This window comes from Perognathus longimembris, chromosome 19 (assembly GCF_023159225.1).
Source record: "Perognathus longimembris pacificus isolate PPM17 chromosome 19, ASM2315922v1, whole genome shotgun sequence".
NCBI lineage: Eukaryota > Metazoa > Chordata > Mammalia > Rodentia > Heteromyidae > Perognathus > Perognathus longimembris.
The window spans coordinates 20062603-20081124 of NC_063179.1; the positions used below are offsets into that span (position 1 = coordinate 20062603).

Consider the following 18522-nt stretch of genomic DNA (forward strand, 5'->3'; position numbering starts at 1 on the left):
TTTCTCAATCCTGTGCTCTGAATGTAAATTCTGGTATGCCAATTCAAACAACTGTGAATTACAAACTTACTCAATAAACTGCAAGCTTATTTTGTAGCTCTTTTTTTTTTTGCAGGGGTGCGGGGGCAGGGAGATTGGTCTCATGGGGCTTGAACTCAGGGCCCAGACACTGTCCTTGAGTTCTTTTGCTCAAGGCTAGTGCTCTACCACTTTGATCATCAGCACCATTTCCAGTTTTCTGGAAATGGTTAATTAGAGATAAGAGTCTCCCATACAGGGTTTGAACCACAATTCTCACATCTCAACCTTCTGAGTAGCTAGCATTACAGGGAACCACCAGCACAGAGATTTTATAGCTCTTTATTGTGAAGATAATAGTTAAGACTTTTGTTCAAGAGTTGATTAATTTTTATGTTTTTGCTATATTTAGCATTTGAAAAAAAAGATGAACTTCATTTCTTTCTGTGCACATTTCATTGTGTTAGGTTTTTAAATTAGGTAGCCGGTAAAGGAGAATGCCACGCGGTATTCAGGCAGGAGAAAGTTTATTACCGAACTGCTGGCCTGTGGCCAAGATGATACATGGCCTGAGAGAAAGGAGAGAGAGAGAGAGAGAGAGAGAGAAAGCGACCCCCACCCAGCCCTGCCTTATATCTAGGGCAGGGGCAAGGGGTGTGGCCAGGTAGATTAGGATGTGACCTCAGGGAAAGGGGAGGTAACTGCCTCCAGGTCTGCAGGTTACCCAGGTAACTGGGTGGAGACTTAATGAGGTGGGGGCAGCTACATGGAGCCCTCAGGGAGAGGACCTAACATTCCAGCCTTTTAATAGTTATGAAAAAGGACGAAGACTCTCTCTGGCTGCTTCCTGCTGGCAAGGGGCGTCGGCATTAGGGGTAAAAGGCAGAAATGTGGCCCCTCCTGGAGAAGGCGAGCAGCAGGGTCCCTTGGTGGTAGATGCCAGTCCTTGAAGCCTGGAAGAAGTCTCATGAGGCAGGGGCTGGGAAAAAAAATATTAAGGCAAAAGGAAGGGCTTAGGGCACAAAATTAAAAACTGGGTGACTTGGCTAGTTCTTATACTCAGGTATGGACATTAGATGGACAAGCTACTATCTCTTGATCCCCCGGTTCTGGTTAATTTTGAAAGGGTGAGACAAAGTGACTCCATTTTGGATGCAATCATTTTCCTCTTACTCCACTCCATGATACTTATTCCCGGAACTGGCTGAGTCCCAGTGGCCTAGGTGCTTGTTGCTGGGATGGCTTGACCTCGTTGGCATTCACAGGATTTGAACTCAGGGCCTGGGCACTGTCCTTGAGTACTTCTGCTCGAGGCTAGTACTCTACCACTTGAGCTCCACTTCCAGCATTTGGCTGGTAAGAGATAAGTCTCTTGAGCCATGCTTCCAGCCTGGCTCTTCACTGATTAATTGGGAGATGGAGTTTGAGAGAGATTTTCTGCCCGGGCTGGCTTCAAACTGCAATCCAAGGCGTCTTTGCCACAAAAGCCCTTTTTGATTTCCAATTAAAACAACAAGGAGACCAAGGGGACTAGAGCTTACCTGTACCTTGTCAAGAATTGGCCAAATACTTGCCAGAATTCTGCAATGACAAAACTCAGTAGATGTGATGAGTTTTAGCACAGATATATAGCTAGATGGACATACTAACAAATGACATTTACACGGACATACACACTGTGCACATAGGTTTTACAGCATGCAAAAATGAATTTCAGCAGTAGACTCTTTTGGAATTCCAATAGTAAATGACATTTTTTTTTTGCCCAATGTTTTAAAACCACGTGGTCAGTTAGAAAAACAATTTTGCTAGCAAACAATGATTTTCAGATTATAAAATGGACAAACCATATTTTGATAAACTCCAGTGGGGTGCCATGTTGAGGGGGGTGGCAGGAGGACACAAACACACTAATAGAGAACAGGTAGCATGGCATATGGTGCCTGAGCTGGTGGTGCCTGTTATACCCAATATCCACCACATGGTCAATGCTAGAGAAAAGAACTTTTAGATATCTTTGCTGACAAAGCACAAAGCACAAAGCAGACATAGGGGCAGAGAACTGGAGCAGCAGCAGTTTCACTCACCAGGGTAGACAAGTGGTGTGGAGGTGGAGGTGGATGTGGAGGCCAGCAATGGTATTAGTGAAAAGTGCTGCATGGCGACTGGCAGCAGTTTGGTTCGCGGAAAAAGGGCTGTCAGGACTGGGGATACTCCCAGAAAAAGAAGAAAAATAGATGGGAATTCCGCCTGTCCTGACTCTTAAGCCCCATCCGAGTCACGGCACCATATATGTTAGGTTTTTAAAAGTAGGTAGCCGGTAAAAGAGAACGCCACACGGTATTCAGGCAGGAGAGAAAGTTTATTACTGAAATGCTGGCCTGTGGCCAAGATGACCCATGGCCGGAGAGAAAGGAGAGAGAGAGGTAGAGAAAGGAGAGAGAGAGAGAGAGAGAGAGAGAGAGAGAGAGAGAGAGAGACCCACCCAGCCCTGACATATCTAGGGCAGGGGTAAGGGGTGTGGCCAGGTAGATTAGGATGTGACCTCAGGGAAAGGGAGGTAACTGCCTCCAGGTCTGCAGGTTACCCAGGTAACTGGGTGGAGACTTAATGAGGTGGGGGCAACAACATGGAGCCCTCAGGGAGAGGACCTAACAGTAAGGGTCTCACATATTATTTTACTGATTTAAATATGGATCTGGTGTGTAACAAACTGACATTACCACTGCAACAAATACTATCTAAAGAAGAAAATCACAGACAGCTCATCCGCTTCCCTGTGTCCCCGCACCATGATTTCTGCATTCAATACATCCTCTTTCACAGGATTCTCTGCTTTATGCTTCCTGTAAGAATACCTGTGGAGGGCTGGGAATATGGCCTAGTGCCAAGGGTACATGCCTCATATACATGTGAAGTGCCAGACTTAGAAGTCAGGCCCCACTTTACCACGCGAACCCCACTTTACCAAGTGAACCTGAGATAAGCAGGCCCTGTGAGCAAACCCAGGACAAGCTTATTAGGGCCCAGCCGGTCAAGAACTCTAACCACTGGGAATGCTTAACTTTAACCACCCCTAGAATGCCTCGAGCCCTGAGCCAATCAGATTTGTACCCATGTCCTAATCTTGCTTGCTTGAATACCTGATGGCTGTAACTTTGTTTTTTGCCTTTATAAGTCCTGTGCAATTGCAGCTCGGGGCTTCCTCCTACCCTCTGCTATGTCGGTGGGTAGGACGTGGCCCAAGTTGCAGCTCGCTTAACTAAAGCCTTGCCTTGCTTTTACATTTCGGAACATCTGAGTCTCATGGCCTTCTTGGTGGTCATTTCCCGACTTGGCATAACACATGAAGCCCTGGGTTCAATTCCTCAGCACAACATATATAGAAAAATCCAGAAGTGGCGCTGTGGCTCAAGGGGTAGAGTGGCCTCCTTGAGCAAAAAGAACAGGAATAGTGCTCAGGCCCTGAGTTCAAGCCCCAGGACTGGCAAAAACATTGAAGGAAAAGAATAACTGTGGAGTCTCTAAAAAACACAGGGTACATTCTTTGCTCCTTAAATCCCTTCAATTTCACAAATACTTGGCATACTATGTTAATTCTTTTGCTTTTTTTTTTTACACAACACTATTCAACTTCGCTCTGTGTCAGTTTTTCTCTAGCTCACTCTATTTGAGGCAAAAAATTACTCCAAAGTGTAAATACTCTATAATTCCTTTAATCTCATTAAATATTAGGGAAATTCATTTCAGTTACATATTCATTTCCTTCTCTTCCTCCATTTCATGAATTTTCTTCTGACTTTTTACCAAGTAAACGTGGTTATTATGTTCTTTTCTATTTGACCATTTAATTAAACCTTTTTCTATGGCAGAGGCTTCTACCTGAGTGGAGGGGAACAGAGGAGGCTGGATGGAAGAAAGATAGCCTCTTTAACAAATGGTGCTGGCAAAACTGGTTCAACACATGCAACAAACTAAAACTAGATCCTTATGTATCACCATGCACCAAAATCAATTCCAAATGGATCAAAGACCTTGAAATTAAAACAGATGCCCTGAAAACACTAAAAGAAGGAGTAGGAGAAACAACTGGGCTCCTTGGCACAAGACAGAACTTCCTTAACAAAGACCCAGAAAGGCTACAAATCAAAGAAAGGTTGGACAAATGGGACTGCATCAAACTTCAGAGCTTTTGCATGGCAAAGAACATAGCTCGCAAGATAAACAGAAAGCCCACAGATTGGGAAAAGATCTTTACTGGCCATACAACGGACAAAGGCCTCATATCTAAAATATATGCAGAACTAAAAAACTTGCCTTCTTCCAAAACAAAACAGCAAAGAACCAATAGCCCCCTCAACAAGTGGGCTAAAGATTTAAAAAGAGACTTCTCTGATGAGGAAATGAGAATGGCCAAGAGACATAGGAAAAAGTGCTCTACATCACTGGACATAAAAGAAATGCAATTAAAACAACATTGAGATTCCATCTGTGCTGAAGCCAGTCTGCAGCAAAAGGAATTCCTGATTGAGGGGTGAGGATAAAAGAAAAAGAAAAGCACAAGAGTAAAGACAAAAGACAAAACATGGGGTTCGGGAGGTCTGCAGCTCAAGACTGTAGCTCAAGACTGCAGCTCCGTTTATTCTTAACTTCCAGCTTCTATACAGTTTAGGAATGAGGGAATGGCATAGAGTTAACTAAAGTTTAAGAAAACTAGAAGGCCCTGAAGTTGGTAAATAACAAGAGGCAGTAAAACAACATAAGGTTGAATGGTTAACATAAAACAGACTCTTGTGGACAAAATAAAACATCTCCGATTAGTGCTGTCCTTCAAGTAAGCCATGACCTTGCACGTCCTTGAGATAACAACATAGCCAGAGGTAAGGATGAACTTTGCTGCTGACTCCCTACACATCTCACCCCAGTAAGAATGTCCTATATCAAGAAAACTAACAATAATAAATGTTGAGGGGGATGTGGCCAAAAGGGAACCCTACTTCTTTGTTGGTGGGAATGTAAACTGGTGCAGCAACTCTGGAAAGCAGTATAGAGATTCCTCAGAAAGCTAAACATAGAGCTACCCTATGACCCAGCAGCCCCACTTTTGAGCATCTACCCAAAAGACCACAAACAAGAACACACTAAAGCCACCAGCACAACAATGTTCATCGCAGCACAATTTGTCATAGGTAAAATATGGAACCAACCAATATGACCCTCAGTAGATGAATGGATCAGGAAAATGTGGTACATATACACAATGGAATTTTATGCCTCTATCAGAAAGAATGACATTGCCCCATTTGTAAGGAAGTGGAAGGACTTGGAAAAAATTATACTAAGTGAAGTGAGCCAGATCCAAAGAAACATGGACTCTATGGTCTCCCTCATAGGGAATAATTAGCACAGGTTTAGGCTAGTCACAGCAGAGGATCACAACAGCCCAATAGCTATGCCCTTATGACAACATAACATGATGCTACGTGAAATGAACTCCATGTGATGGAAACGACTGACTGTTATATCACTGTTGTAATTACTTTCAACATGCCATGTGAAACTGTAGCTTCTATTGTTGATGATCCTCTTGTATCCCCTTCCTGTGATTGTACCTGCACTATCTCTGTATCTTATCTGAGTACATTGGAAACTGTGTATACTGGTATCAGAACTAGGAAAGTGAAAGGGAATACCAAAATCAAGAGATACAGGATAAAAAGACAAACGACCACATAAGCAATACTTGCAAAACTGTTTGGTGTGAACCAACTGAACAACTCATGGGGGGGAGAGGGAAAGGGGGAGGGAGAAGGGAGGAATGAGGGAGGAGGTAACAAACAGTACAAGAAATGTATCCAATGAAAATGTAACCTCTCTGTACATCAGTTTGACAATTTAAAAAAAGAGAGGCCACAAGTAGGAATAAAATGTAAGAATGTGCTCATCTTTTATATAAAGTGATAGAAGGAGAAAAGGAGAGAGACTTCAAAGTTGTGTGCAAGGGGAATGAAGTTGTCAGAACATATGTCAGCCAGGTACTGGGAAGATGAGAGCTGAGAATCCTATTTTGAAAGCAGCTCCAGCAGAAAAGTCCAAGACACCCTTAACTCCAATTAGCTAGCAAAAAGCCGTAAGTACAATTGTGGCTCAAATAGAAGAGCAGCAGTCTTGAGCAGGGAGGCAGGCTCTGAGTTCAAGCCTTAGTGTCAGCACACACACATACAGAGAGAGAGAGAGAGAGAGAGAGAGAGAGAGAGAGAATGCACAACAACAATAGCTATCAAAAAATAAGTTCACTTTGCCATGAAGGAGGGAATGCACGGGGTGGCAGGGCGGGCAGAGGAATATCTGTGTCTGCACAGAGAGGTCCAAATCAAAAGGAGCAACCCAAGATGTCCATGTGGTGCACAAAGATTTCTTTTAAAGAAGAAGATAATAATGAGGAGACAAATGCAGAGTAGATGGAGGGAAGGAGAGAACACCAGAGGACCCCAGGCTGGAAAAGGGGAAGCCTGCAAAGACCCAAAGAATCTCCAGCCCACTGGGCGGATACTAAGTATCACATCTTCTTCAGTTTCCAAGGCCCCTTCAGCCACTGGGTTAGCAGGCTCAGCAGCTTCCCACAAAGCCACAGGGTACCCAGAGTGAACCCCAGTAGGAACAGGAAGATGATGAGCAGATGAAACTCAGTCCACGGCTGCTGGAAAGCATAAGGCCTGAGGTGCTCTGCACCCTTTGTCTGAAGGATGTGATGAATCCAACCCACCAGGCGCTGCTCAGGGGTCAAGGGCTGGGAGAGCCTGATGATGCTTGCAGCCACCGCCGCAGACTTGTACCTGGTTGGCAGAAACAGATAGGGGAGCATCACTGTGGGTGACCATGAGACACAAACATACACACACACACACACACACATACACACATGTTTACCCTTCTAATTTCATAAGTTGCCATCAAAAAATATTTTTGGTGTGGCCTTGACACATTCAATGAAACTTTTATACAATGATCTATCATTAATTCATTCAGAAAGTGCAACACTATACAAAAGTGACTTCATCTGCAAAGACCAGGCCCTGCTCAAGGAATCTTCTACACAATGAGAAAATTATATTTAATGTAATATGTGTAAAATATATGTAAGAACTTAACTTTGCTAGACCTAAGAACTTCAAGCTATGTGTTCATATTTCATTCGTTATAACAAGACTTCCTTAATACTCCTGTGTGCAGGGTAGCATGTGAACCTTTGAGATCTGTATCAGGGTTGTGCTCTCGAAACTCTGGTGAGTTTTCTAATTTCCCTTAGTTATTTGGTTCATGTGCAGTCACTGTTCTGGGTTGGCAGTAATTTGCCTTGCATGTTACTGGGCCTCTTTTATGGCATCACCCAACCTAAATTCACTACCTACTTGGTACCAAACTTGGTGTTGGAACTGGGAACAAAGTGTTAAGGCAAAAGAACAACACTGTTGTCCTCAAGGAAATTGTTCTCTGCTTGTTAATGTTGGGGGACATTATCATTTAACCATGAAGTAGCTGTGAGCCTGAAGAAACATTAACAAAACTGTGATGTCATTGTGTTGTTAGAAGAGGAAACAACTGCACTGTCATAGATGAGTTCTCTAAGAAGGTGACATTGGATATGGGAGCTGAATATCATGAAGGATCCAGACCCCGCAGACCAAAATTTGATAGAGGATCTCAAGAATAAGTGATCTCTAAGAGACTCTGGATGTGTAGTTTGGGATTCTCAAAGCCACAATGTAGAAAATTATTCTCAATACTTCACCCAAATTGTTCTAGTATTACTCTCAGAGGATACAAGTCAATGTTTTCCATCATACACATGTATAACAATGAACGGGAAAACTCGGCTTACCAAAAAGTAGACACATATCATTACCCTAAGTGCTAGAAAAGCATCTAGCCTCAGTGATCAGCTGCTCACCTCTTGTCTTCTATAACTTGTTTCACTTTCAGAGCCAGTGTTTCTGCCGTGATGTTGATTACAGGAAGGGAGATGCCCAGTTGTTTTGCTTCTACATGGAACATGTTTGTGGGCTGGTCTCCATTAACTGGAATTCCCACGATGGGTACACCATGCTGGATAGCCTCATTAACACTATTTATTCCACCATGAGTAACAAACACACAGATGCCAGGGTGAGCTGTTGTAAATAAGAAAAAGAGAGTAGAACATTTTAGAATGTTTATTTTTCAATTACACAGGAAAGAAGAATAGAGAAATAACATAGTGACTTTTTGCATGAGAAATACACAAGAGTAGTATCAAATGAATAAAGGCTGTAAATAAATTCAGCCTCCTTCAGTAAAGAGACTCATCACCTTACCTCTGAGATCCAGAATTGTTGGGAAATCACCAAAAAAGCATGGCAAATTAAATATGTTCCTCAGTCTTTCCTCTGATCTTTTTGTTCTTTATTCTATCTTGTATTTTACCTTCCTCACTACTATTTATCCTCTCTGTTGCATTTATCACTGATCTCTCATAAAATTTATACTGCTTGGGTGGTTTCTTCTATTATGAATTCAGGGAATAACAGAATAAACACTTCTCTGTTTCCAATTTCTCTCTGTCTGCTTTATACATATTTAGAGAAATCTAAAATACTTATTACCACAAATTGATCCCAAACGGTGTCTCTTAAAGAATCCACTTGTGTCCTAGAAAATGAACATCTTTTCCAGAATAAACAAATAAATCTATAAACAGCATTGTTATTTAAAGGTATATAAGTTGATATTTAGGCCCTGATTTTGAGCTATAATCTGTACTTCATAAACTGTCACCCAGACATTGAGTGTACCTGTGAAAGATCTCTAAAAGGCACTATGACAAAGAACTCCTGTTGGAGTGTAAGAAGTTCTTGAGTACCAAAGAACTCAGTGGACGTAATAAGGTACCATAGTTACTCAAATAGCCTAGCAAACCTTCCAAACTTTTGAGATCAGTGTTGGGACAGTGTGCATTCATTACTTACTTTGTGGATTAAAATCATATGTACATGCATGTGAACATGGTGCCTCATGCTAAATAGTTACACAAGAACCCATTGAAAGACTGACAACACGCCACTGCGTTTATATTCTTGCAGTTCACATAGTGTCTTGAATTGTACTGGAGTGGCCATTCAGTGCCAAATACAGTAGGGCCAAGGTCACATGACAAATGGTTATTTCCATTTGGAAACTGGAGGACTGACTGGTCTAGGTTGGTAAACAAGAGGAAATGGCTGTTGAATCCCATGTAGAAGAATACCCCCAGCCCCAAGAACTCCAACAGCTGCTCCCATTCTCTTGCCCTCTGGAGGCTTGTCTTCATCTGTTAACATCTCCTTCTGTGCTTGATCAAGTGCCCTGCTGCACCAGAGTGAAGTGGTGCCTCCAAATCCATGTCAATGAAACAAGGGAAGCAAGCCTGGGCAGCTCTTACCCAAGAGGTCATTCTGAGGAATCCAATCCATAATTTTGACATTTGTAGCCAATTTCAACTCCTTGGGCCAAAGAGAACTCTGAAAACTCCATATCACTCCTTGAGGAAGGAGAGAAAAGCCATTGTTCATCTCCTCCAGTAATGTCTGGCTCTGAAAACTGCTCAATATTGAGCCCAGAGACACAAGAACAAAACCAGATTTTTCAAACTTAGCAATGAAGTCCTCCAATTCCTGGAACAAGAGAAAAACACAAAATGAGGTTACTAAGTTATTAGTGAAAGTTGATAGGGCTGATATGAAATGAAATTAGACAGTTTACTAAATATACCCAACTATTAGTGCCTTGGACTTACTCTCCTGAAATTTTTTTCAGAGCCTATTTCATAGGCCACTCACATGGTATGCACTGTGCTCATGTTCATAGTGTCTGGATTTCTTACAAGTTATTTTTCTAACACTGTTTACTCATTTTGTCATATAAATATGTTAACTAAGCAAGAATGAGTATGGAGAGGGATTTAGGTTATTATTCACCCCACAGTTTTTATTGTGCACAAGGAGGTATTTATGGCATAATGCAGCAACAACTGCTATAGGTGCTGAATGCTTTTGTCTTTTGGTATTTTCTGGAATGAAGTCAGGATGGTGAGAGGTATCGTTTACTGAAATCCTGAACCTAGGACATGCTTCCTTCTCATTGTACACTCCAGGACCTGAGACGTATGAATTTTTCAAGGGCTGGACCAGAAATGCTAATGGCTAGTGGAACATAGATGGGTAAGTTAGAAATGCTGGGAGGACATTACTGTCATAAGAATTGGAAGCAGGACAAGGTCAAGTTCTTTGACATTGCATCTAAACTTGCCTCTCCAATTCAGAAACTCCTTCCAGCAAAGACAACTTTCTTATCCATGTATCATCTCCATGTCCTTATATCCACTCAATACAAAATCAGGGGACAAAGAGAAGTCATTTGGTTCCTGGAAAATCCAGACCCTCTCATTGTGAGCTGAAAGGTAATATGAATTCCTCCTGTATCACCTGAGAATTTAAGTCATCCCTTTATAAAATTGTTTATATAAAATAATTATATAAAAAGATGAGTAAATAAAAAAATGGTTATATCTCCCAAGAAGTGGAAGAATAAATATTGTACAATTTCTGTGAAGTTGAACCTCAGTGCAGACAAGCAACCGTTGTAGCCAACGAACCTGACCTAACCACACTTGTAACCGCTCAGAGGTGCTGCTTCTGAGTCCAGGCCGTGCAGTGCATGACTTGGTCAGCTTTGACCATTCACTTTAGCTAGAGCTACCCCAGATAATGTCGTGAGCAAGTGAGAGGCAAGAGTTCTGCAGGATGGGGAGCCCTAACAGTGCTGTCCATTTCACTGTGATGAACTCAGATCCTTAGCAATTGTTTCATGTAACTGAAGCTCGCTGATATTTTATGTATACATATAAATACAAATAAAAATATCATCTTCAACTTAATGGCTCACTTAGTCAACTGCACTAGACAGTGGCTAACAAGACTTAAATGTCAGAGTCAGGGAAGACCCCGCACTCACTTGTACAATGGTGAACATGGGTGTCCTAAAAGCCTCTTGTGTCTCAGCCTACATCATTCCCAGGATCCCTTTGTCACATGGTGGTCCCCAATTGAGCACTGAAAGCTTCTGCCTAAAGTCCAGCCCAACTGCTACTGTTTGACTTACCTGTGGTAGTGGCATTACAGGTTTGTCTAGTAAGCCTCCAATGTGAATGGTATTAGGAAAGAGGGGGCACACAAAATCCAAGGCAAAATCCGAGTTCACAAACCAAATCTCTGCTTTATGTGGAAGACGAGACAAAACCGGCCTAGAGCCTTCTGCAAAATGCTGCTTGATGGTATTGTCAAAGGTAGAGTATATTTTCTTTTGCTTCATCGAGAAAGCCACAGACTTTAGAATGTTCTTGATGAGGCTCCAGAAGCCCCCTTCCCCATTCAGCAGTAGATAGTACACTGAAACATGAGACAAGGGACTTGCCAAGCCTAATTTACCACTATTATCTAATGCTACAGGAAATAAGCACACAAATGGTTTTCCAAGCTTCTCAGCAATCAGCAAGGAACAGAAATCTACTGAATCCAAAATTATCAGGTCCGTGTTCTCATTCCTTAAGGAGTCCAGGATGCCCTCTGAGCTTAGCAAGTCACTGCATAAAGTTCCAAGGCTTTCATAAAGCTTTACATAATGGTTGAAGTTTTCCCTGTAAATAGAAAAGCCATAGCAAATAGTTAAGGACATGTCTATTTCATAGTACTGGGAAGAATCTGAGACTCAAAGAGAATATACTAGATAGGTAACAGTATAGCTAGCATCCATACATATAATTTATCACTGTAGAGCAAATACTTCACAGTCCAGTTCTGGATATTTCTGTTCCCGAAAATGTTCCTTCTTCTTATCTTCCCATTTTCTCCACGGATTTAAACCCTCTGATGATTTAAATAGCAACTGCAAAATTTCTTCTACCCTGGTTGCCATCACTGACTATAATATTCTATATGCTCTTAATCATCCTATTATGTGATAGGCTGTTTAACTCTCATTATATAATGATGTTGCTTGGTTATACCATCTTCCTGACAATATATGTAAGCAATTTGTTAATAGCTTCTGTAATCATCAATGGCTAGTTTTTTCTAATCCTGTGTGTCTTGTATTTGACTGTTACCTCACACATAGCTTCCTGATTAAAAAAAATAATAGAACCCCAAATATTAGGTAAGCATGAGATTTTCATCTCTCTTGGCTAGAAGTCATGCAAATGAAACTGGCTCTAGCAGGCAAAGATAATGGTTAAGTTCACTCATAGCTAAGATTCTTGTCTATGGCACTATTTGAGGGGCCATAGAAAATAACCTTGGAAAGAGAAGAAGAATTTCTGAAGTCGGGTAGTAGGCCGTGGTGGTCTGAAGATAAGGCACCTTTTGTCTCAAGAAGGAATGAGAGGCCACACTTGTAGAGAGATCAGCCAAGAAGGAGATTGCTTGACATCCTCTGGCATTCTCTTCTTCACAGACACATCCAATTGAACTACCACTCCTACTCCAATTCTCTACAAATGTCTAGTAAGTACTGGGGAGAAAACGGTGTCTATTTTTTCAACATTTTGGAAGATACAGGTAACGCTGAGGGAAAAGGATCCCCAGACCACCTGGCATAGCGGCCTTAATCAAAAATGCCTAATCTGCAGGTTCCACTGCCGCACAAAGCCCTCAACAGTGCAGGGCAGCAGCCAAACTATAGTACACACACATGAGAAATATAACACTATGGTAAAATCCTTTTGTAGAGTTAACATATACTAAAAAATGAAAACATGAGGCAGCATCAGAGCCTCACACCTGTAATCCTAGCTATTGAGGAGATGAGATCTGAGGATCACAATTTGAACCCAGCCCAAGGGAAGAAAAGTCCATGAGACTCTTATCTCCAATTTATTACAGAAAAAGCCTAAGCATGCAGCTCAACTGGTAGAGTGCTAGCAGTGAACAAAAGAACTCAGGGACAGTGCCCAAGTCCTGAGTTCAACCCCCGGGAATGGCAAAAAAAAAAAAAAAAAAAAAAAAAAAGAATGATGTGAAAATAAAGAGAGTTGGCGGGGGGGGGGGGTGTCGGTGGAGCTACCAGCAAGATTGGAGAGAGCCAGTGGAAGGGTGAACAAAGGTCAATATGGTAAAGTTATTTTTTATTTTATTTTTTGGCTGGACCTGGGGCTTGAACTCTAGATCTGGGCACTGACTCTGAGCTACTTCTGCTTAAGGCTAGCACTCTACCATTTGAGCTACAGCTTCACTTCCAGATTTTTCTGTGATTAATTGGAGGGAGATAGGAGTCTCAGGGACTCTCCTGTCCGGCTGGCTTGGAGCAGCACTCCTTAGATCTCATCCTCCTGAGTAATTTGGTCGAAATATTTTATATTCATATATGAAAATAAAACAATGAAACTCATTGAAATTGTTTTAAGAGGAGAGGAAAGGGGATGAAGGAGAGTGATAGGAATGAGTGGGTTTGCTTGGGGGTACTTTTTATCCATGTATAGAGCTCCCTGTTAGAGCTAATAGATGGTAACATAAAGATTTATTTTAAAAAGAGGCTATGAGATAATGAATAGCTCAGCAAGCCTGTACTTCTATACCCCTGAACCCTATTACCATATATATGGAAGGATCACAGACTTAGAAACATTCCTTTTGCTGCATGAACTTTGGAATAAATTTTGTTACAAAGGGAGTTCTGCAATGGTTTAAATTGGGTTTGTTTCAGCTGTTCATGTACTGGGTGCTTCATTCTCTTTGAGGCTGTAAGGAAATCATGGGAATTATTCGCAGTAGGCCTCAATGACAAGTCAGGGGAGGCTCTACTCTCAGAAGAGATGCATGTAGTTCTCATGGAACCCCAATAGTTCTGTGTGAGAGTTATTGCAAATAACAAAAAAGAAAAACTAGCCCATTTCTTGCTCTGGTACTCTCAATTCCTGCTATCTTCCTCCTCAGATGTATTCCCACTGATGTGATTCTATTTGCTATAGTCTTCAAGAAATTCAAGTAGATACTGAATTTTTATTTGAAACAAATAAGTTGTAACTATATCCCAGAAGACACTATTGTCCACAACTCAAACCATAATTAAGCAAAGAAGCTATGATGAAGAGACAAAAACTGTGCTTTAAAAATGTGTAACCTATAACACAAGATGACACACATTAAGATGTCAGGTGAGTTTCTATGAGAACGATGGAGAAGAGATTGTGGTCTTGAAGCTTAAGTAAGAAAAAACTGTTTTGCCAGTGGCAGTGGCTCATGCCTGTAATGCTAGCTATTCAGGAGGCTGAGATCTGAGGATTGAGGTTCAAGGCCAGCCAGGGCAGGAAAGTCTGTGAGACTCTTATCTCCAATTAACCACCAGAAACCTGGAAGTAGCACTGTGGCTCAAGTGGTAGGGCACTAGCCTTGAGCTGAAGAGCTCAGGGACAGTGCACTGGCCCAGAGTATATGACCCATGACTTACAACATCAACAACAGTAACAACTCTATTTTGAAATTTCTGTTGGGCTTCACCTTGATAGGCAACTAGAAGTCCCTGCATTTAACAAAGATGGCATAGATTTGTGCCTGTCCTCTGTGGGAGATGAAAAAGAAACCATACCCTCAAAATGAGGGGAGAAAAGAAACAGGTCATCTAGCATTGCATATTATTAGGCTACTTTAATTTTTATAGTATTTTAAAAGTAAAGTTCATAAGCAAGAAAAATGTGTGTGTGTAAGCATTTTCTCCACTGGTAACTTTTTGTCAAGAAAAGTAGACAAAAAAATGATGAAAAACTGGTCTTTTTTCTCTTCAATAAATTGTCAGAGTCTAACCTTACTTCTTTCTTCAGTTTATAGTTGAAGCATAGCAAGAAAGAGACTGAAGAAGCAACTCTGTTTCTCCAAACTAGAAAGCACAAAGGAGAGCACACAAATGGAGAGAAGAAGAGATGAGAGAGAGAGTGCAGTTACAATATTCAATGCATATTCTAGGAAACTAGGAAAACGGAAGGGCTCTATGAATTCAGGAGGGATCAGAGAAACCTTCAAAAGAAGAGATATTGATCAGGGACTTCCGGGAAGACGGCGGAGGAGCAGCAGAACCCTAGCTGAGCTCCCTTCAACATCGCAGTTTTCTCACCCCATAGAAACTTTTACTCCTAGAAAGACATCCAGAGTAAGTTCTAACAGTACAGGGAATCTGGCCAGGAAGGAAAAGTCCACTTAGCTTGTCTGAAAACACAGATTTGAGCTCCAGGCAGAGTCCTGCAGCCGCGCCAGTGCCAGCGCCGGCACAGCGCCCTGCACAGCGCCCAGCACAGTGACCCCGCACTCCGAGTGGCTAAAGCACACAGCATGGACCAGGGAGAAATCCTCCAGACAGCGGCTGAACATGGACTGGCTGAAATCTCAGAGAAAGCGTGAGTACGGCATGAAAGATATTCTCACTCGTGCCCACAGAGCAGCTTCTGGAAAGTAGCCCTTCCTCCACCGCCAGAGCAAAGCGCCATCTTTGCCACTGGCATAGGGTCAGACCAGATTGGAACTAAAGCGGGCCTGGGGAAAGCGAGGACAAAGAAGCCATCTTTGAAAAGGGCAAGTGGGACTGACGAGTGAGAGCCAGCTCCGCCCAGGTGAATGACCCCTGCCCAGGCAGGAAGCTTGTCCTGGGCCGCTGCTTAGCCAGAGGTGCCTAGCACTGCCCGCCGGAATTTCTAAATTTAAAGCAAAAGCGGCAAACAGCTACCTGCGGCAGGGAAACACCAGATGGGGAAACAAACAGTTCCTGAGACAGATAAATGGTCCCATCACAGAGGAAGCCCTATTCCCAGCCCGAAATGGAGCTGAATTCCATAGCCAGCTTCGCCCAGGAGGCCGCCCCGCCCACGAGGGAGGAGCCTCCCCCAGGCAAGCAACTCCCAGCCAGGTAAACCAGGCCAGAGGTGCCCCGCCCTGCTGAGCCCACAGCCTATTCAAAGCCAGGCATTAAAGGCCAAGGCCCCACAGCAGACAGAGGAGCCACGGTTCCTGAGACTGCTCACGTCCCCATCTACAGAGGACGCCCAAGGCCTACCTGCAAGCTGTGCGAACCACAGAGACCCAGAATTGCACCAACAGGGGAGAAGGGTCAGAACAGATCCACCCCCTGCAAACTGAAAGCAAGTCAAACCAGCCAATCAGGAAAATAGACTGCAGACCATCGCAAGGAAACCAGAGACTGGAAAGACCTCCCAAACAAGGAGGACTCCATTTTTTTTTCAAACATTTTTTAAACATTTATTTATTTATTTATTTATTTTTGCCAGTCCTGGAACTTGGACTCAGGGCCTGAGCACTGTCCCTGGCTTCTTTTTGCTCAAGGCTAGCACTCTGCCACTTGAGCCACAGCGCCACTTCTGGCCATTTTCTGTATATGTGGTGCTGGGGAATCGAACCCAGGGCTTCATGTATATGAGACAAGCACTCTTGCCACTAGGTCATATTTCCAACCCCTTCAAAGTTGTTATTTTTTTAAATTTTGTTTCTTTTAATTTTTTCACTTCTGAAATGTCGTTGGTTTTTTTGTTTTCCATTTTTACCTGTTTGTTTTATCAAGTTTTTTTGGGGGGGGTTGTTCGTTTTTCTGGTTTTTTTCCTTTTTATTTTTTTCTTTTTAAAATAATTTTTCTCTGTTTTGTGCATCTGTCTTCCAGTATATTTTCTGTATTTCTCTCGGTGTTCTCTTTCTTTAAAAATTACTTTCCTATGAATAACACCTCCACTCTTTTCTGCTAACTCTCCATTGTCTATCATTTTAACCTTGTTCTTTCTACTGGTTCTACTCTTCTCCATATTTCCACGTCCCAGAAACTAAACCAACCCCCCCCCCCAATACATTTCACTCTATTCCCTTTACTACTTCTAACTTTCCCTCCTGACTTACTGCCAGGACCTCCAGGTTCCATTGACTCCTGGTCATTGGATAGAGGGTATCCCTGCTTAATCCGATTGAATCAAAGGGGTTCATACAGAAAGCCAGTCCTAAAAGAACTTAATATAAGAACAAGAATTGCTCATAGGGTTGTAACAGTAAATAAGTAACTACTGAATACAGGGCCCAGGATCGGTTGTTATATTGAAATTGTATTCTTTAGGAACACCAAATCTAATTTTAAAGACAGGTATACAAGATATCTGTATATAATTGTGAACTTATAAGATTTACACAACAGTGTTTGGTAAGGGCTGCTTTGGGTCGTAAACAGTGCTCACAGGTGCTTGTAGATTGGCATTCCCAATCCAAATGGGCAGAAGAAACACAAGAAAGATGGCAAACAATGGAGTCTTTTCTCCCACTCAAAACAAGCAGGAAACAGAGCAGTCAATCAAGGACATAGAAGAGAACCCTCAAAATGCTCTACAAAGTCTACTGATAAACATGTTAAATGAAAAGTTTGAATCAATACAGCAATCCTTCCATAAAGTAATAGATGATTTCATGGCCCCACAAATAGAAAGATAAATGAAATTCAAGAGTCAAATGAAAAGATAGCTACCCAGGTAAAAGATTTGAGAGACAGCACTCAAAACCAAATTAATGAAGCAAAAAAATCCATGCAAGACCTAAGAGATGACATGGAAATCATCAGGAAAGACCAGTCAGAAGGAAAAGAGATTCAAAATCAAATAGCTAGCCTACAGTCCTGACTAACTGAAGCAGAGGATCGAATCTCAGGAGCTGAAGATTCCCTAGAATCTATGGAGAAAGATAAAAAATCAATAAAAATCCAGTCCAATCAACAAAACAGATTGCTACAGGAGATTCAAGACACAATCAGGAAGCCCAATTTGAGGATAACAGTTATTGAGGAAAACTTGGAGAAAGAAGTTAATGGGATAGGCAACCTATTTAACAGAATATTAGCTGAGAACTTCCCAAATATCCAGAAGGAAAGGCCTATACAGATACAAGAAGCATTTAGAACCCCAAACTGACCAGACCAGAATAGGACATCCCACCAACACATTGTGATCCAAACAGGATCAGTAGAGTACAAGGAAAAAAATCCTTAAAGCTGTTAGGGAGAAGAAAACAATCACATATAAAGGAAAAGCAATCAGAATTACCCCAGACTTCTCAGCAGAGACCAGGAAAGCAAGGAGAGCCTGGAATGAGGTATACCAAACACTAAATAAAAATAACTACCAACCAAGAATACTGTACCCAGCCAAACTCTCATTCATAGCCGAGGGTCAAATAAAAGTCTTCCACAGTAAGGAAAAACAGAAACAACATATCTCCACCTAACCAGCTTTACAAAAAAATACTCAAACATGTTCTATACAGAGAACGTAATCAAGATCCCAGTGCAGACAGAGAAACGAACCCTAAATAGTAAACCAGAATAACAGATCAACAAATGGGAAGACTCAGCCTTGAACAAAATAGGGATAATGAAAGGAACAAATGATCAGCTCTCAATCCTAA

General features: G+C 42.0%; 1 protein-coding gene across 3 annotated transcripts in view; it reads right to left on the reverse strand.

Moving 5' to 3' along the window:
- Positions 1 to 6465: 6465 nt before the first annotated feature.
- The window catches only part of Ugt3a1 (UDP glycosyltransferase family 3 member A1), a 51019-nt gene continuing 38962 nt past the window's right edge, over positions 6466 to 18522 (reverse strand). For 2 of the 3 annotated variants that reach the window (XM_048368504.1, XM_048368505.1), the window contains exons 3-6: positions 11194 to 11728; positions 9476 to 9707; positions 7970 to 8189; positions 6466 to 6854 (exon numbers count right to left, since the gene is read on the reverse strand). In XM_048368504.1, the coding sequence (XP_048224461.1) occupies positions 6578 to 6854; positions 7970 to 8189; positions 9476 to 9707; positions 11194 to 11728 (1264 nt within the window). In that variant the 3' untranslated portion in view covers positions 6466 to 6577. The remainder of the gene's footprint in view (positions 6855 to 7969; positions 8190 to 9475; positions 9708 to 11193; positions 11729 to 18522) is intronic. The other variant, XM_048368506.1, reaches the window with a different exon arrangement.